The sequence below is a fragment of the Rhineura floridana genome, chromosome 5 (genome assembly GCF_030035675.1).
Source record: "Rhineura floridana isolate rRhiFlo1 chromosome 5, rRhiFlo1.hap2, whole genome shotgun sequence".
Classification (NCBI taxonomy): domain Eukaryota; kingdom Metazoa; phylum Chordata; class Lepidosauria; order Squamata; family Rhineuridae; genus Rhineura; species Rhineura floridana.
This window is the reverse complement of record NC_084484.1, coordinates 163,554,796-163,575,859: the sequence shown is the minus strand read 5'-3', so window position 1 is coordinate 163,575,859 and position 21,064 is coordinate 163,554,796. Positions and strand designations below refer to the sequence as shown.

General features: G+C 41.9%; 1 protein-coding gene across 4 annotated transcripts in view; it reads left to right on the top strand.

Moving 5' to 3' along the window:
* DYNC2H1 (dynein cytoplasmic 2 heavy chain 1) overlaps positions 1-21,064 on the top strand; it is a 438,789-nt gene that overhangs the window by 325,268 nt on the left and 92,457 nt on the right. For all 4 annotated transcript variants that reach the window (XM_061628720.1, XM_061628719.1, XM_061628721.1 and 1 more), the window contains 3 exons: positions 1,108-1,233; positions 5,961-6,071; positions 6,797-6,952. In XM_061628720.1, coding sequence (XP_061484704.1) covers positions 1,108-1,233; positions 5,961-6,071; positions 6,797-6,952 — 393 coding nt within the window. The remainder of the gene's footprint in view (positions 1-1,107; positions 1,234-5,960; positions 6,072-6,796; positions 6,953-21,064) is intronic.

Here is a 21,064-nt window from a genome sequence, read left to right as displayed (position 1 = left end):
GCCATGAAGCTCACTGGGTGACCTTGGGCCAGTCACTACCTCTCAGCCTCAGAGGAAGGCAATGGTAAACCCCCTCTGAATACCGCTTACTCTGAAAACCCTATTCATAGGATCGCCCATAAGTCAAAATCGACTTGAAGGCAGTCCATTTTTTTCCATATACCTTTTTGCTGTCTTCAAATTGGTTTACAAACATCCAATATAATAATATCACAAATAAAACAATTTTAAATCCACTTCAAGACTAATGAAACCTTATAAGAACAGACGAAGCAGCTGTAGGACGAAGCTGAAGTCATAAAAGTCCTGGCAGAACACGAAGGGTATTGCTTGAAGTGAGACATGAGGTGGGGTTAAACAAGCCTCCTGGAGGAGGACATTCCACAACATCGAGGCAGCTGAAAAGGCCCAAGGCCTGGTGAATGAGTATGAAGTCACTGACAGATCTTGAAGCTGGGATGGGCAGGCACTTATGGGCAAAGATGTTCCCTCAGCTACTCTGCCTTGAACATTTGTCACTTTATAGTTCAAAATCAGCACCCTGAATTGAGCCTGGAAATACCACAAGTGACAAGTTTTATTTTATTAATAAATATACTGGAATGAAACAGCTTGTTCCTGCTTATCATATCTTCTTCTGAAAGTCTACTTTAATATGTTTGGCTGCTAAAAACTAGATCTTCCAAATGGAAAGACAAGCAATTCTGTGCAAAGACTGGTGGAAAGTTATGCTTCCTTCTGATAAAAAAATAAGGTGAAGTGTCCTTCATTTTCTCATTATAACTTACACTAAGTAATTCTGTTAACTATAAAGACACAGAACAAATGGAAATGAAACTAACATAGCTGCAGTCTATCTCCATTAACTATGGAAGATGTGGTCTAAACTTATTCATAAATAAGTGCCAATAGCAATTCCAAACTTAGCTTATTGAGCCATCTGTACCACATGTTTGGAGTGTTATTTAGAAGATTTTTAAAAGCTGTCCAAGTGGTGTACAAATAAAACTGGAGATAAAACAAGCAAAAATTCACTATCCAAAGAAAACAAATATATGTAAAACCATGTATCCATGATAAAGTAGAACATTTGATTATGTTTTGTAGGTTGCTATGGGCCAGGGACAAGCTGATCTAGCTATTCAGACTGTAAAAGAATGTGCACGCAATGGAGAATGGCTCTGTTTGAAGAATTTGCATCTTGTCGTGTCATGGCTTCCCATCCTGGAAAAGGTAAAAAAATTACATATAATTCAGAAGCCTTCAGGCTTTGTTCTATGGCAGATGTTGATGGCTAGAAAATGTAAGCAATCAATATTTCTGAGTTGCCTGCAACTGTATTTCTGCTAACCTCACCAAAGCATTGGTCAATTATTTTGAAATAAAATAACACTGAAGTGTGCAATCCTGTGCATGCATACTTAGGAGTAAGCCTCACTGAACTCAGTGGGACTTACCTATGAGTAAATATTCATAGGATTGCATGGTATCACAAATGCAAAATTGGTGTTTGCTACAAATTCTAAAACGCTAAGCAAAAGAAAGTTTTTGTAAAAGTACCGTATATTCCGGCGTGTAAGACGACTGCTGGCGCCACGGGAGCCGGCCTACAACTGGCAGGCGATGAAGCCGACGGTGCAGGAGCGCTTCGCCTTCCTCTTCAAGAACGAGGTGCTCATCGACATCCACTTCTTGGTGGGCAAAGGTCGGTGCGGGCTATGGGGCAAGGGGGCGCTGGCCACGCAGGGAAGAAAGGGGAGAAGGACGCTGGCTTTTTAAACGGGGATCAGGGTCTTTCTTGCGGCTGGGGGCGGGTTGCTATGGGGGCAAGCGGGTTGAAGAGTTGTGGCTGTGGTTGGGGGGCTGTTATTCCGGCGTATAAGATGACTTTTTAACCCAGGAAAATCTTCTCAAAAGTTGGGGGTCGTCTTATACGCCCAGTCGTCTTATACGCCGGAATATACAGTAACTTCCAGCTTATGGAAATTTATTGTTTCTAAGATCCCATCCTGAAACCATTTTAGCCATGAGTTTTATCATAGTCGTTAACTGTTCTCAAGCATATTTACAATAATTGGTTACCATAGTACAGTGGTTCTCAGACTTTTTGCAGTGGTGGAACTCTTCACTTTAAACAAAACCTCGGTGGAGCCCTTGCAGTAAAATCTGGAGGGAGGGAATTGATTATTGAGAAAGCAAGCAAGGGAGAGCCAACCAGAAGAGTGACAACTTTTAAAAGCAGAAACTTTAAGATTTTGAAAAACTTTGCTGTCAGTCTCCTCATCTGCTCTGATGGAAGAAGCCTTTGTTTTGTTTGTCATTCTTCAAGCTTCAGCTCTTATCAGAGAAAGTTCTTATGTCTCCATTAGTGTTAAAGAAGCAAGCATATAAAACCCTCGCCACCAGGCTAGAACTCAGTGGGACGTGCTAAGAGAGATTCCCATGACAAGTACTTAAACAACACATTTAATCCAGTAGTGCGGTGATGAGGGCTGAGTGGCATTGTTTACCTGGCTTCCCAATGCTGCATGTTGCTGCTGGTTACCAAGAAGGGAGGGGAAAGGCAGGAGGGAGCATCAGATTGGCTCCACTGCTGCACCTGCTCCACAGTGAGCTCCTGGTTGCCTCGTCCCTCTCCCTCTTGGTAACCAGCAGCAGGCAGCATATGGCACTGGGAAGCCAGGAAAGGAACCCCGTGCTGCCCCATTAGCCACTATGGATTTAACCCTAGAAAAGCATGGCATGGGAAACAAAAAAGGGGAAGGGCTTCCCAGGTCAGTTGCTTGAGTAGTACATTCAATCCCCATGGCTGCAGCTCAGTGGAAATCGCACATTGTTCACTCTTGACTGCCGTTACAACCTTTTCATTTGTGGAACACCTTGAACTGCTTCACGGGATTCAGGGTTCCACAGAACACAGTTTGAGATGCTGCCATAGTAGTTTAACTATTGGATTACAGGTTCCATGGTAACATACATCAAATGGAGCACCATCATATATAAAATTGAACTGCTGTTACCAACTGGTTTAAAGGAGTATATCAACAATTGGTGCCTCTTATGATGAGACCGAGGGGAGGGGGATTATACTTTCCTTCTGGAAATGTAGTAAGAAGAGTTTATATAATACAGAAATAGAGGGAGAAAGACACATAGTTGAAATACAAACGCTACACATAATTGTGCAGTAAAAATATGTTTATAACAGGTGTGCTAATACAATAGCATTAAAGTTACCTAGGAAAAATATTTTATTTATCTCTTAGATATATATTCTGTCTTTCCTCCCAGTAGGAGCCTACCATATCACACCATAATAGCAATCTTTCAGTTACTTAAAAAATGTGCTGCCCTCCTATTGCATAAATAAATCAAAAAGGAAGAGGATTCTGTTGGAAACCCAGTTCAGACATAACCATAAACCATGATTCCCACTACATGAACAAGTTTGCACAAATCTTGTCCTTGCATGCTCCCCACTCTCCTTTTTTACATGACACAGAAGATTGAATGTTATTATTTTATTTTAAGCTAACCACAGTTCCCCATGACATCCAAATTTGGGAAATGGTTTGTCTGAACTAACGTTAATGAAAACAAGCCAGGACCAAACTGTAGTTCCAGATCCTGGCTTAAGCTGCAATCCAGTGCATATATACTCGGAATTAAACTCCATTGGGTCCATTGGTCCAATGGGACTTACTCCCAGGACTGATCTATTGTGGCTGATGAGGTTTTCTCGCAAATCCCACAAAAACAAATTACAGATGAGCTTGCAGTCTCCCCTAATTTGGATGAAGTCAGTAAAGCCATTAATCAAATGTAGAATAACAAAGCTAGTGGACCTGATGGGATTCCTGCTGAAGTCTTTAAAGAAGGTGGGTCTGAATTTACACAACAACTTCATAAGCTAATTGAAAAAATCTGGATGAGGAAGGAGATCCCAGAAGACTTTAGGGATGCCATAATTATCACTCTTTTCAAGAAGGGCGATAGAACAGATTGTGGGAACTACCGAGGCATCTTTCTTCTAGCTACCGCAGGTAAAATCCTTGCAAGCATCCTCGCAAATCGCCTCCTACCTATCTCAGAAGACATCCTCCCTGAATCCCAAAATGGTTTCCACCCTTCCAGGGGTACAGTGGACATGATCTTCACTGCACGACAGCTTCAAGAAAAATGCAGGGAGCAAAACAGACCTCTGTATATGGTGTTTATTGATCTGACTAAGGCGTTTGATACTGTAAATCGAACTGCTTTCTGGACCATCCTTCTGAAAATTGGATGCCCTGATAAATTTGTGAATATTTTGCAACTCCTCCATGATAACATGACGGCGACAATTTTGGATAACAATGGCTCTCAAAGTAATCCATTCAAAGTGGGATCAGACGTCAAACAGGGATGCGTCATTGCTCTGACCTTTGATATTTTCATCGCCATGATTCTACACCTTATTGAGGGGAAATTTCCTACTGGTGTGGAAATTGCATATCGAACAGATGGAAAGCTTTTTAATCTCAGTAGGCTGAAAACAAAAAGTAAGGTAATTACAACCTCTGTTGTAGAACTTAAATATGCTGATGATAATGTAGTCTCCGCACATTCAGAGGAAGATCTTCAAACTGTCCTAAATGTCTTTGCAGAAGCATATGAAAAGCTTAACATCAAAAAGCCAAAGTGCTTCATCAGCAAGTGCGAACCAATCCCTCTGTAGCACCATCAATCTAGCTTAATGGTGCGATGCTGGAGAATGTTGATCACTTTTCTTATCTTGGCAGCCATCTCTCTGTAAAAGCTGACATCGACGCTGAAATTCAGCATCGTCTGAGCTCTGCAAGTGCCGCATTCTCCCAAATGAAGCATAGAGTGTTCAAGGATCGGGACATTCGCAGGGAGACCAAAATGCTTATTTACAAAGCCGTTGCACTACCGACCTTACTGTACGTCTGTAAAAAATGGACCATCTCTAAACGCCACTCCCAACTTCTTGAAAGATTCCACCAATGCTGCTTCTGGAAAATTCTGCAAATTACTTGGGAAGATAGGTGGACTAACGTTAGCATATTGGAAGAAGCAAAGACCACCAGTGTTGAAACAATGATCCTCCAATATCAACTTTGCTGGACCAGCCATGTTGTTCAAATGCCTGATCACCGTCTTCCAAAGCAGCTACTTTACTTCCAACTTAAGGATGGAAAACGGAATATCGGTGGACAGCAAAAGAAATTTAAAGATGTTCTCAAAGCTGATCTAAAAAAATGTAACATGAGCATCGAGAACTGGGAAGCCTTGGCCCATGAGTGTCCCAATTGGAGATCGGCCATTATCAAAGGTGCTATGGACTTTGTAGAAGCACGAGTACAGGGCGAAAGGGACAAACGCGCTAAGTGGAAGGCACGTCAAGCAAATCCTCAGCGTGACCACCTTCCATCTGGAAACCTGCGTCCTCACTGTGGGAGGCTGTGTGGATCAAGAATTGGCCTCTACAGTCACTTATGGACCCACTGTTAAAGACCTTACCCTGGAAGACAATCTTACTCAGCTATGAGTGATTGCCAATGATGAAATGAATGACTCCCAGGGAAGTGTGTATTGGATTGCAGCCTTATTCTCAAACCATATCTTGAACCAGGGGTGGGGAGCATGTGGTCCTGCTGATGTTCCTGAACTACATCTCCCTTCAGCCCTAGCCAGCATGGCCAATGGTCAGGGATAATAGGAGTTGATATCCAAAACATGTGGAGGACTACAAGTTCCCCACTCTTGGCTTAAACAGACCACAGTTCCCCAAGTCAACAACAGAATTCCTCTAAAATTATTTTTGGATGTATATTACTTGTACCTCCACTTATATCCTTGGTGTGTTAAAATACTATTCATTGCCCAAGGTTTTCAGAAATAGTGTGTCAGTTGTATTGTTTTTTGTTTGTTTGTATAAATTCATCTTTTTCCTACAGGAGCTGAACAGTCTCCAGCCACAGCCTGGTTTTCGGCTTTGGCTGACTGCTGAAGTCCATCCTAAATTTTCTCCTATTTTACTCCAATCAAGTTTGAAGATAACATATGAGGCAAGATTGTTACTGGCAAAAATATACGAAGTGTTGAATTTACCAAATCAAATGTCAGTTAAAGCAGTGCATAGGATTGTATTCTGAGTTACATGAGTGGATGTGCAGTTACGCGTTTGGGTTTTCCTGCCCCCTCTTCCCCACTGCAACCTCCTATAGCCCTTGAAAAAAACTATTCTGGAAGTTGGGAGACTCTCAGAAAGGATCTTGGTTATGAGGAGAGCAGTGTGAAGGAGGAATTGCCAAATACCATGTGGAGTCAGATTGCCCAAGAGGAGCAAGCTTCCTGCCAAGTGGTAAACGGTGGTAATGCAGCCGAAGCTCTGCTCATGGCTGGAGTTCGATTCCAACGGAAGGAGGAAGTCGAATCTCCGGTAAAAGGGGTCGAGGTCCACTCAGCCTTCCATCCATCCGTGGTCGGTAAAATGAGTACCCAGCATATGCTGGGGGGTAAAGAAAGACCGGGGAAGGAACTGGCAATCCCACCCCATATATACGGTCTGCCTAGTAAATGTCACAAGACGTCACCCTAGGAGTCGGAAACGACTCGCACTATAAGTGCGGGGACACCTTTACCTTTATGTCCCTTACTGTGGGTCACACTGGGATGCAGTGGGGAAGAGAGCACAGGAAAACAAAGCCCTATTGCATAAAAAGGCTTGTACTTGCATAATTTGGGGTACAGCTCATAATATCTTATATTAAGACTTTATTTTCTTCTATAGGCACCTCCAGGCCTGAAAAAGAACTTACTACGAACATATGAATCTTGGACTCCAGAGCAAATTAGCAAAAAAGACAATTTGTCTCGAGCCCATGCTTTCTTTAGCCTAGCTTGGTTTCATGCTGCATGTCAAGAAAGAAGGAATTATATCCCTCAGGTAAGGAGTCTTAATTCATTATGTTTTTCTCTTATGTTTCATGTACTATTTGTTTATTTCACTTCAGACATATTCCTTTACATGAAAATAAATTGCGTACATTCTCTTTTTTTATTGTAAAGGTTGAACCATAAAGGCAAATACTGAAAAACTGGGGGGGGGGGCTCAGCCCAATTGAATTTAAATTATTTTTAATGAATTTAATGTATTTTTATTCTTCTTGAGCTAAATGTTATTTCTAGTCTGTGAGATGAGCTGTGTAAAGGAACACATGGTTGTTGTCCCATGTCCTCCTAACCAAAGATCCCATGATATTCCACTAGCTTCAGCTATTTACTTGTACGAAAATGAACTGTTACTATGTAATAACTGGGTTTATTTTTCCAAATTAGATTTTTGGTTGAATGAAACTGATTTAAATGTCTGAAAGCCATGCTGTCATGTTGTTGTTGTTATGTGCCTTCAAGTCGATTACGACTTATGGCGACCCTATGAATCAGCGACCTCCAAGAGCATCTGTCATGAACCACCCTGCTCAAATCTTGTAAGTTCAGGTCTGTGGCTTCCTTTATGGAATCAATCCATCTCTTGTTTGGCCTTCCTCTTTTTCTACTCCCTTCTGTTTTTCCCAGCATTATTGTCTTTTCTAGTGAATCATGTCTTCTCATTATGTGTCCAAAGTATGATAAACTTAGTTTCAACATTTTAGCTTTAAGTGATAGTTCTGGTTTAATTTGATCTAACACCCAATTATTTGTCTTTTTCGCAGTCCATGGTATGCGCAAAGCTCTCCTCCAGCACCACATTTCAAATGAGTTGATTTTTCTCTTATCTGCCTTTTTCACTGTCCAACTTTCACATCCATACATAGAGATCGGGAATACAATGGTCTGAATGATCCTGACTTTGGTGTTCAGTGATACATCTTTGCATTTGAGGACCTTTTCTAGTTCTCTCACAGCTGCCCTCTCCAGTCCTAGCCTTCTTCTGATTTCTTGACTATTGTCTCCATTTTGGTTAATGACTGTGCTGAGGTATTGATAATCCTTGACAAGTTCAATGTCCTCATTGTCAACTGTAAAGTTACATAAATCTTCTGTTGTCATTATTTAGTCTTCTTGACGTTCAGCTGTAGTCCTGCTTTTGTGCTTTCCTCTTTAACTTTCATCAGCATTCGTTTCAAATCATTACTGGTTTCTGCTAAGAGCATGGTATCATCTGCATTTCTTAAATTATTGATGTTTCTCCCTCCAATTTTCACACCTCCTTCTTCTTGGTCCAATCCCGCTTTCCGTATGATATGTTCTGCGTACAGATTAAACAAACAGGGTGATAAAATACACCCGTCTCACACCCTTTCCGATGGGGAACCAATCGGTTTCTCCATATTCTGTCCTTACAGTAGCCTCTTGTGCAGAGTATAGGTTGCGCATCAGGACAATCAGATGCTGTGGCACCCCCATTTCTTTTAAAGCATTCCATAGTTTTTCATGATCTACACAGTCAAAGGCTTTGCTGTAGTCTATAAAGCATAGGGTGATTTTCTTCTGAAATTCCTTGCTCCGTTCCATTATCCAACGTATGTTTGCAATATGATCTCTGGTGCCTGTTCCCTTTCTAAATCCAGCTTGGACGTCTGGCATTTCTCACTCCATATATGGTAAGAGCCTTTGTTGTAGAATCTTGAGCATTACTTTACTTCCATGGGATATTAAGGCAATAGTTCGGTAATTACTGCATTCTCTGGGATCCCCTTTCTTTGGAAGTGGGATATATATTGAACGCTTCCAGTCTGTGGGCCATTGTTTAGTTTTCCATATTTCTTGACAAATTCTTGTCAAAATTTGGACAGATTCTGTCTCAGTAGCTTGTATCAACTCTATTGGTATGCTGTCTATTCCTGGTGATTTGTTTCTTCCAAGAATTTTAAGAGCAGCTTTCACCTCACATTCTAAAATTTCTGGTTCTTCATCATATGGTTCCTCCATGAATGAATCTGTCATCCTGTCATCTCTTTTATATAGTTCTTCAGTGTATTGCTTCCATCTTCCTTTTATTTCATCTCAGTCAGTCAGTGTGTTCCCCTGTTGATTATTCAACATCCCTACTCGTGGTTTAAATTTCCCTTTCATTTCTCTAATCTTTTGGAATAGGGCTCTTGTTTTTCCCATTTTGTTGTCCTTTTCTATTTCTATACAATAACTATTGTAATAGTTTTCTTTGTCCCTACGTATTAGTTGTTGTATCGTTGCATTTAGGGTTCTGACCGTGTTTCTATCTCCTGTTGCTTTTGTTTTCCTTCTCTCTTTAACCATTTGAAGAGTTTCTTCAGTCATCCATTGGGGTCTTTCTCTCTTTTTAACAAGAGGTACTGTCTTTTTGCATTCTTCCCTGATCATGAGTCTGACTTCAGTCCATAGTTCTTCTGGTTCTCTGTCAACTAAGTTTAAAGCCTCAAACCTGTTCCTTATTTGATCTTTATATGCTTCTGGGATGTTATTTAAATTGTATTTTGGCATTATGAGTGCTTTGTCGTTCTTCTTTAGCTTTAGTGTGATTTTTTTTTTCAATTAATTTTTATTCCAATTTTCAAAACCAAAACAATACAAAAGAAAACAACACAAATCAATAACTAGTACAATACAAAAAGAAAGAAAATATATATATATATATATATAAAGAAAGAATATTGACTTCCGATTTGTCATAGTTCAGCTATAAATCTATAATATATAACAAACCTATCTCTTAATAGATTATAAAATCACCTTCCTCCAACGGTTATCTTAGTTGGTTTCAAATCTCATTAACATCATATCATTTTAATCTTCCACAAAAAGTCAAAGAGAAGTTTCCAATCCTTGAGATATATGTCAATCAATTTTTTTTCTAAATAAACATGCCAATTAATCCAACTCATCAAATCTACTAAGTCCAGTAATTTTAAATCGCTCTTCTGTCATTATCCATATTGGGTCCATCTTCCATCTTCCATCTTTACGCACCCAAAAATCTTGCTGTCATAGTCATATAATAAAAGTCTGATAGGAATTTCCTCCATCACAGATGTTTTCTTACCATCAAATCCAAACGTATCACTGAAGTGTTGTTGCAAAGCCGCATCTCTGTTCCTCTTTTCCACATGATACACTAGTACATCTCTTGAAGGTTTTTCCATTGACACAAAACAGGGATTAATTCTGTTAACTTTCTCCATTTCAAGTTCCATCAAATCCTTCCAGTCCAAGAATTTTCTTGAACCGATAATATCTTTATCTCCAATCTCTTCAATTCCTTCAAGGACAGCGCTGAATTCCAAACTATAATATTTGTCTCCAGGATCCATCACAGCCAGAAAATCCAAATCTTTTTTCATGTCCATAATTAAGCCAATCTCCATAGTTTGAACCTTGCCTTTAATTTCTCTTCCATCCTTTTTTTGTTTTCCAGATCTATCTTTATTCTCCTTTCTCATAGAATCCTGAGTTTCTTTCAGCTCCTGTCTCATTTCGTGAAATTCAATTCTCCACGCCTGTCTATTATTTCTCAGTTCTTGTTTTATTGAGTTAATCCCATTCATTATTTTCTGAAACATGTCTAGAGATAAAGTCCCTTCTTGTACATCCATGATCTTCTTAATTGTCATTCTTAAAACCAAAGGAACAAAACTCCTTCAATTTTCAATGTCCCAAACAGAGAGCAGCTTATTTCTTTAACCAGTTACAAAGGAGTTAATCTTTCCAGCAAACTAACGTCACACGCTAGACAGCCCTTATCTCTTATCTGCCCAGAAGTGTAAGAACGGCTTTGGTTCACAGCGTCGAAATAGCTAGTAGCAGAGAGAATGAGCAGATTCGTCAAAAAGAAAAAAAAAAGTAGATCAAGAAAAATAGTCCCAGTCTTATCTCTTTCAATCAGAAATCTCTCATCCGTTTAATCTTTAGAATGCTATTTTCCATGTCAGCTTTTTGCAATAAAAAAAAAGATACGCTATTTATATTTTCTTCCCCCTTAGTTCCGTGAATAAAAAAAGGAAAGTCTTACCTCACCTAGGTTATCTCAATTGCTGTTACTTTGACAAATCTCTTTAGCTGTATAGATAAGAAAATGATGAATGTAGATAGGAGGATGTTTGCCTGTTAATCCGTATAAAAAAACGGGTCACTTATCCAGCTGAGCTAGCATAAAAATCCTCGCTCTGTCTGAGCTGCTGGAAGACAGACAATTCTGACGAATTCCAGACTCCAACAATCAAAACAAAGCTATGTAGGAAATCTCACGTTTCTTCTTTAACCGGAAGAAATTATTCCCAGTCAGAAAAGAGCCTTCTGACTGAATTTAAACTGGAAAAGTTTCATCCAAGACGAGAGCTCGTCTCAGAGGCTGCACAGGCGTAGGGATCCTCCTGGGAAGTCAGCTTTACTGTGATTTTTGATACAATCAGTTCATGATCTGTACCACAGTCTGCTCCTGATCTTGTTTTTGCAGAAAGTATGGAACTTCTCCATCTTCTGTTTCCAATTATATAATCAATTTGATTCCTATATTGACCATCTGGTGATGTCCACGTGTACAGTCGTCTTTTTGGTTGCTCAAAAACTGTGTTGGCAAGAAACAAATCATTGGATTCACAGAATTCAATAAGTCTTTCTCCTGCTTCATTTCTGTCACCTAAGCCCCATTTCCCCACAATTCCTAGTTCTTCACTGTTCCCTACTTTTGCATTCCAGTTCCCCATGATTATCATCATATCTTTTGGTATGTGATCAATTTCCTCCTGTACTTCTGCGTAAAATCTCTCCAATTCCTCCTCTTCTGCGTTTGATGTTGGAGCGTAGACTTGGATGATGGTTATGTTAATAGGTTTCCCATTTAATCTCATTCATATCACTCGCTCAGACCTTGCGTTGTAGCTCCTAATTGCTTTTGCTATATCACTTCTCACTATTAAAGCAACCCCTTTTCTTCTTGATTTCTCATTTCCTGCATAAAATATTTTGTAGTTGCCTGATTGAAAATGTCCCATTCCAGTCCATTTTAATTCACTCACACCAAGTATTGTAATGTTGATATGCTCCATTTCTTGCTTGACAATTTCTAACTTTCCCTGGTTCATGCTTCTCACATTCCATGTTCCTGTTGTGTGCATTGTACAACTCCGGACTCTCCTTTCGCATCTGTGCACATCAGCCTCTGGGCTTCCTTTTGGCTTTGACCCAGCTGTGTCATTAGTCACAGTGCTACTCGTACTTGTCCTTTGTTCTTCCCCAGGAGCTCGGTGAGTGCCTTCTGACCTGGGGGTCTCATCTTCCAGCACTATCTCGTATTGCTTTTTGGATACTCTGTTCATAGGGTTTTCATGGTAAGAGGTATTCAGAGGTGGTTTACCATTGCCTTCCTCTGAGTTTGGATGCATCGTAGTCTGGTGTCTCAGCTTTGACCATTCCACCATGGGTACCCCTTCTAGGAGTCTAGCGTTTTGGTCTAGACTCCTGACGGCGTTGCTCTCAACTTCTTCAACACTCTCAAACCCCCTCACCACGTTAAGGTGTGCATCCTAAAGGGGGATGCTGTCATAAATGCTTACAATTGTTTGATTTGGATCTATGCCTTAAGAAAGCCGCCCAGAGCAGGGGGGGGGTCCCCTCAAAATTGATACTTGCTCTTTCTTTTTCCTTTTTTTTCTTTTTACTTTGCAAGGTCATTATGACTTTTACAAATTATAAGACTCTATTCCCACTGTCCAGAGCCAGCCTTGTTTTGTTGTCTTCTGTGATGTCCAGTGCTTAATTAGGATCTACACATTTTTGTGTGTGTGTGTCACTTTTGAATTTTGAAGAATTTGAAAATAACATTAATCCTTGATGTCGTAGGAGTGTTTTTCTTCCCAAAATTCAAGCTAAAACCATTGTAAATTATTTGAACATTCTGGAGTTCTGCATAGCTCAAAAACATTGGATTGTATTCAACTGTGTCTGTGTCTGTTGGGTCTGTGTCTATTGTGTCTGTGTTGGAATTGCTTTTTAATACGTTTTTGAACCTTTTGTAAAAATAGGTATCTTTAAACCTTTTTTAAAATATGTTTTTAAAGTTTTTTAAGAATGTTTTTAAAGATGTATTGTTTTAATATATTTTAAAGTCTGTTTTTATGATGTTTTAAAGTATTTTTAGTGCTTTTGTTTGCCGTGCTGGGCTCCTACGGGGACGAAGGGCAGGATATAAATCAAACAAAAATAAATAAAATGACCTAAGTCCTACTCAGAGTAGACCCATTGAAAGTAATTAATCTAAGTTTAGTCATGTCTATTAATGTCAGTGGGTCTACTCTTAGTAAGACTAGCATTGCATACCACCCATTTGCCTTGCCCGTAGGGCCTGACAGCAGTAGAATGCAACTAGTGCTTTGGGTGTTTTCTGGAACAGTGAGCAGCCCTGGAAATCTGGGTGGTTGTTGCCATATAGGTTAGTAAGCCATTTTCTTAGTTTTGTGTGCCTTGGTATTGTTTTCTCTTTCAAAACCATGTGTCTGAAGATGGGTATTGGAGGCACAATTTTACAGTTTCAGAGAATAGCATGGGGTATTGTATTTTGAGCAGTACTGCTATGGGGTGACACAGGGTACCATCTTGTCCCAATTCTGTTTAACATCTATATGAAGCCATTGGGAGCAGTCATTGGGAGATTAGGGGTGAGGTGTCAGAAGTACACTGATAATACGCAGCTTTGTTTCTCTGTAACATCTGAATCATAGGCCGTGCAAGCCCTGGACCACTGCTTGGACTTAGTGGTGGGCTGGATGAGGGCCAATAAACTCACTCTAAATCCTGGCAAGACAGAGGTGCTGTAGGTGGGTGGTTTCCAAGTGAAATAATTGATCAAGTGCATGGTTTGGATAAGGACATACTCCCTCTGAAAGAGCAGGTTCATAGTCTGGAGGTGCTCCTGGATCCATCTCTGTCACCAGAGGGCCAGATAACCTCACTGGCTGAGAGTGCCTTTTACCAGGTTCAGCTGGTAAGACAGCTATGGCTATTTCTGGACCGGGATAGCTTGATGGCTGTCATCCATGTGCTGGTAACCTCCAAGATGGATTACTGCAATACACTCTTTGTGGGACTGCCCTTGAGGTTGGTCCCAAAGGAACAGTTGGTGCAAAATGTGGCAGCTTGATTGCTCACTGGTGTATAAAGCCGTATTGGGACCAGGATATCTGAAAGATCATCTCGGTATTTACATATTCAGTTGATCACTTCTCTCTGTAGGTGAGGGACTCTTGCTGATATCATCTTATCAGGATGTCCATTCCACACAATATAGGAATTGGGCCTTTAGTATTCAGATTTTCCAGGGCATGTAAGATGATCACAAGTGGGACTTGAGCTCCACCTTGTGGTTGAAGGCTGGAAACATGCTATTCAATTTTGTAGAGTCTTCTAGTCTCCCCTTACATACCAGGATTAGTTCTTTTCTGCCTTCACCAAGTGTGGTTAGGTTTGTGCTCTTTGCTCACCTTCTGCTGTATCAGGCCTGTATTTTAAGTGTGATTTATCTTACCAATTGTCACTATTAATTCCTGTTGTTAAGCTTCTTCATTCATCCATCTGTTTTTCCTCAAAAAGAACCCCAAAACCCTTTTGTCTGTTTGTTTCTCAGCCCTTTCTTCCTGCTTCGTATCTACTGCTGCCTTTTTGTCTCCTTTCTCTCTTTGTGGAAGAAGACCCATTGCTTGGTTCTGTCTTTACCTCAGATATCTCTGCTCCAACTGCAGCCTTCATCAACACACACCCTCCACATTCCCCCCTCCGTTTTCAGCCATCCTTGTCTTTTTTCTGCTTTTCCTTTTCCTGTTGTCCTTCCTTGTCTTTTTTTGCTTTTCCTGTTCAATATTACCCATCTCGCCAGCCCTGTAAGCTCCGCCAGCCCATCAGCAACTAGTGCCCTGCTCTCATACTATGGGAAAATCTAAAGAAAAATCAGTGGTTACTGACAAAACTCTTAAGCTGCTGCTGCCTCCGTTTTCCTCCATAACAACTTTGTCAGCGGCTTCTACACAAGAGTCCTTTACTAGCAGCGGTCAGAGCCAACCACTCTGCTGAGGCCAGAGGGCGTCTTGGCGCCTTTGATATCTGCAGGCAGGAAGACTGTAGAATGGACTGCCTTCAAGTCGATCCCTATGAATAGGGTTTTCATGGTAAGCAGTATTCAGAGGGGGTTTACCATTGCCTCCCTCTGAGGCTAGTCCTCCCCAGCTGGCTAAGGCCTGCTCAGCTTGCCACAGCTGCACAAGCCAGTCCCTTCCTTGTCTGCATCTGCCAGCTGGAAGGCAACTGGGCTCCTTGGGACTATGCAGCTTGCCCATGGCTGTACAGGCAGGGCAGGGCATGTAACCCCTGAGCCCCTCACTGTGGGGGTGATCTTTAGCTGGCCTTGACACCCAGGAGACACGTGAGGGAATTTGAACTCACATACACTGGACTCCCAGCCAGGCTCTCCTCCCCACTGTGCTATACCAGCTGTCTGGAAGAACCTTCAATTTTATCATGACATCATTGAGATCCTTCATCACAGTGGGTCTGCGGAAACAGGAGAATACCAACTGAGACTTGTCATTGTCCCTTTCCAGTGAGTGAGTGGAAGCACCTCAGAGGGAGGGGTGCTTTGACTACCATATATGGCACTAGGAAAAGATCAAAATGTTCAATATGTGGATCCCTCAGAGCTGAAGAGCATCTCTCTTCTGATGGGGGGCAGTCAGCCGCTGCCATTAGGTTCATTATTTCTATGAAGAGGAATGGAGTGGTGCTTCAGAGTCCAAGGATGTGGCTTTTAATTGCCTCTTCCAGGATTCCCACTATCTCACCTTGCTGTGCAAGATGATGAAGGCTCTAGATCTGAATTCCAAGGAGGAACCTCCTTATCCAGGGTGATAGCAGTGTCCTCTGATATGCCACTGAAGTCCAGATTGCTGAAATGTCCGTCACTGTGACCTAGAGTCATCGAATCTGAGTTTGATATGCCCTTGCAATGGAAGAAGTGTGTTTCCACAGCTAACAATATTATGCTCTGGAATAAAATCTGATGGATCAGCTCAAGTTTCCTGTCATTGATGTACACATTGTGGAACTAGTGAGTCCTAAGGACACTGTAGAACAAAAGACAGATCTGGGTTTGAGGTTAGTTTACAATACTAGTGCTTTGGCAGTGTAGGCAACTGCTTCAGCTACAGTATTATCAAGGGCCTCCTAGCTCTAATAAGAAGTCTTGTTGGATGGTCCACAACAAGATCTGGCTAGAATCTGAAAGTCTGTATTGAAAATCTCCCATGCCGTAGCCTTCATGGCTGATACTTCCATGGATGCAGTACAGTTTTCTTCTAGAGCCCTGGCGGCAGGAGGACCCTTTGGCTATGCCATTGGGAAGCGGGTGCCTTGGCTCGCAACAAGCTAGCCTCAGAGCCTTACATTAGTGGCAGTTTTTTTGCTGATACAGCCTTGAAGAAGATTCTGATACAGTCAAAAGGCAGAAGAAAATGATGCCTTCTAAGTAGAAACTGGTTAGGTGTTTCTTTCAGAGGTCATTCCATCCAGCCAACCAGTACTTTTGGACCTCCAAGACAGCAGGAAGAGGTTGAGATAACCAGCCCCTTCTGGAGTAGCCAACATTCTATCAACAGGAGCCGGCAACCCTACTTTGACAAATTTGGATCAGGCACCAGTTCCAAGGCAACAAGCACTAGTTCTAACATCTATACTTCTCTTATTAGAGGTCACCTGTAGCCCTTCTTGAACAGGTAACATGAAATCTTGAACCATTGGGTGCTGCAGTATGAGCCAGGGCCTCATCCCCTCATCAGAGGTTCTTTCATTCCCCTCTTTCCTCCAATATGGAAAAGAGAGTCAGGGTTCAGGGTGCCATTCAGTATCTGCTTCAGATCTTTGCCATAGAACCAGTTCCACCCCGGGGAGATGTTCTTTATTGCAGCTCTTCAGAGCAATACTGGACGTGAAACATCTAAATGAGTTCATTTAATATCACAAGTTCCAGATGGAGACACTTCTGTGCATCAAGGACGCCCTCATCAATCATAAATTAATCTCAGGAGGCATATTTACATGTTGTTTTTTTCCTGCCCTTGCAAGTGTTATCTGAGGTTGCGGTCAGAAGCCTCCATTTCCAATACAAGACCATACCCTTTGGCCTGTCATCAGCCCCCAAGGGGTTCACAAAAATCGTGGCCACCCTGGTGGCCCACCCCAGTATGCAAGGGCTTCACATTTATCTTTTATCTGAATGACCTCTTGATTCAGTCTTCTGAGAGCCTGGAGGGATCTATACATCAGATTGGCCCACTTCAGTCTGCAAGGGATTCACATTTATCGCTATCTGGAAAACCTCTTGATTCGGTCTTCTGAGGGCCTGGGAGGAGCTACATATCATGTTGGCATGGGTTTCTGATCAATCACACTAAGAGTCCAACTCAGTGAATCCTGCACCTGGGGGCCATGATAGAAACGGAGATGGGGGAGGGGTCGTGTTACTGTCACCGGAACAGACCTCCAAGATTTGGCTGGTGGTCCATTGTTATCTCTCTGTCAGTGGATCTCATGAAACTTGCAGGAATCTTAGTTCTCGTTGTTTTGGCCATTCAGATAAGTCATTGGGTGAAACACCACCCCCATCCTTTTCAATGGGCATTGCTGCCCTTTCAGAGCAATGTCACAGTCAGACATCATCCTCAGGTTTGTCTGCCACGGGCAGTCTTTGGTCTGGTAGTTTACAGGAGGCCAATCTGTAAAGAAGGGGATCCACTCAAAGACCCTCCCCAGATGATTATAACTTCAGAACAACCCGATAATCTGTTCTTCCTAATTGGATAGAGACCGATCTGGAGTCTCTAATGGTGGAACATCTAAAAAGCGAGGAAAATGATCATGTGGATTGCCTAAGTTGGGAACAAGTTCACCACAGAGAGTGGAGACTGCATCCAGATGTTTTCAAGGAACTCGTGGGCATCTTCAGAAGAGTGCAAGTGGATCTGTTCACTTCTCCCTACAACCATATGGTTTAAAGATTTATCTCCTGCTGCAAAGTTTCCTCAGCAGAAGCTATAGGTGCTGTTGTACATGTTTCTTCCCATTCCACTTTTCCCTAGAGTTCTCAAGACCAGAGACAGAGAGTCTTCTAGTGGCTCCATGCTGGCCACAAAGACCACCGTTCTCCCAAATAGTCTAGCAACGTCTGCTGTGTGGCGGCTACCTCTCAGGGAGGATCTGTTATCCCAGGGATGTCTGTAGTATCCAGATCCAGCCTGGAGGAATCTACATGGGTGCTAATTGAGAGGAACCTTTTACTAAAGGCAGGTTTCCACCATCAGTAGTTGATACCATGATGGCTTCCAGACATTCTTCCTCCATACACCTATATGAAAGGACATGAAAGGTGTTTCTCTGCATGGTGCTGTAGGAGCAAATAGCTCCCAGGAAAGCGAGAGTTAACGAGGTGTTGTCCTTCTTTCAAGACAGACTGACTGTGGGGCTCAGACACAACACTCTTTATCAACAAGCCTCTGCTCTGTTGTCTGTCTTTTCCACAACACAGGAGAAACCATTGGATTCTGACCCATTCCTGAAGCATATCCTGTGAGGAGCCACCATCTCAGCAACCCAAATAGCATCACTTCCCTTCCTGGGATTTGCGCAAGGTTTTAACTGGTCTTCAGAAGCCTGTTTTTCAGCCTCTCTCCTTTTGTCCACTTTCTTTCAAAGTTGTTTCTCATTGCTATTGCTTCTGCCCAAAGGGTTCCAGAGCGGAGCGCTCTGTCTCTGAACAAAAACTACTGTACCTTCTACAAGGACAGAGTGATCCTGTTTTTTCTGTCCTAAGGTCCTTTCTTTCTTTTACTGTCAACAGGTAAGGGGCTTTGAGTCTGGTGAAGAAGCTGACAGCAATGCCGTCAGGAGCCTAGTACAAGAGGCTAGACTCCTAGCAGGGTCACCCAAGGCAGAATGGTCAAAGCTGAGAAACCAGAGTAAGATGCATCCAGACTCAGAGGAAGGCAATGGTAAACCACCTCAATACCTCTTACCATGAAAACCCTATGAATAGACTATCCAAAATGCAATGTGAGATAGTGCTGGAAGATGAGACTGCCAAGTCAGAAGGCACTCAGTGAGCTACTGGAGAAGAACAGACAACTACGAGTCGCGCTGTGATTAATGACACAACTGGGTCAAAGCCTAATGGAAGCATGGCGGCTGATGCACACAGATGCAAAAGGAGAGACCGGAGTTGTACAACATACACAACAGGAACTTGGAATGTGAGAAGCATGAACCAGGGAAAGTTAGAAATTGTCAAGCAAGAAATGGAACGTATCAACATTACAATACTTGGCGTGAGTGAATTAAAATGAATGGGTATGGGACATTTTCAATCAGGCAACTACAAACTATTTTATGCAGGAAATGAGAAATTAAGAAATGGGGTTGCATTCGTAGTGAGAAGTAATGTGGCAAAAGCAATTAGGAGTTATAACGCAAGGTCTGAGCGAGTGATATCAATGAGATTTAACAGGAAACCTATAACATAACCATCATCCAAGTCTGTGCTCCAATGGCAAACACAGACCCAGGGCCTGCAGGAAGAGAACATCGCCACCCAGGGAAGGAGAGTCTGCTGCTGCTGCGGGATCACCACCTCCACCACCCTTCCCTGTGGGACTTCTGCCTGGCAGACCTGCATCCTGCAGGACCAGGCCCCAGGTACCCAGCCAGCTGGGACTGATTGCTACCACCTGTCCCTCTTTGGAGGGATACATAAGCCGGCTGGCTGGGGTGGCCTGGGAGACCCAGGGCCTGCAGGAAGAGAACATCGCCGCCCAGGGAAGGAGAGTCTGCTGCTGCTGCGGGATCACCACCTCCACCACCCTTCCCTGTGGGACTTCTGCCTGGCAGACCTGCATCCTGCAGGACCAGGCCCCAGGTACCCAGCCAGCTGGGACTGATTGCTACCACCTGTCCCTCTTTGGAGGGATACATAAGCTGGCTGGCTGAGGTGGCCTGGGTGTTTGTTTGTTTTTTGTTTGTTTCTTGTGTGCTGCTTTTTTTTTTTTTTTGTGGGATTGAGGATTAATTTTATGAAGTTTTAATTGGAATTTGGTTTTAAATTGTTTAGGACTGTGGTTTGTTTTTGTATATGTATTTCATGTATAGCTTTTTGTTATTGTAAGTCGCCTAGAGTGTCCGCTAACCTGGACAGATAGGCGACCAATAAATAAAATAATAGTAATAGTAGTAAAAGTTGAGGAATTGGAGAGATTTTACGCAGAAGTACAAGAAGAAATTGATCACACACCAAAACAAGATGTGCTGATAATACTGGGGGACAGGAATGCAAAAATAGGGAATAGAGAAGAACTAGAAATTGTGCAGAAATGGGGCTTAGGAGATAGAAATGAAGCAGGAGAAAGACTTAGTGAATTCTGTGAAACCAGTAATTGGTTTCTTGCAAACACGTTTTTTGAGCATCTGAAAAGACAACTGTACACGTGGACATCACCAAATGGTCAATATAGGAATAAATTATATAATTGATGCAGAAGATGGGGAAGTTCCATACTTTCTGCAAAAACAAGACCAGCAGCAGACTGTGGAACATATCATGAAGTGGTAATATTGAAAATCAGAGTAAAGCTAAAGAACAACAACAAAGCAATCATAATGCCAAAATACAATTTAAATAACATCCCAGAAGAATATAAAGATCAAATAAGGAACAGATTTGAGGCTTTAAACTTAGTTTAAACCAGAACAACTATGGATTGAAGCAAGTGATATTATTAGGGAAGAATGCAAAAAGACAATACCTCTAGTTAAAAAGAGAACGATTTCAATGGATGACTGACAAAACTCCTAAAATGGTTAAAGGAAGAAGGAAAGCAAAAGCAAAAGGAGATAGAAACATGGTTAGAACCCTAAATGCAGTAATACAATGTTTAGTACGTAGGGACAAAGAACTATTACAATAGTTATTGTATAGAAATAGAAGAGGATAATAAAAAAGTAGAACAAGATCCCTGTTTCAGAAGATTAGGGAAATTAAAGGGACATTTAA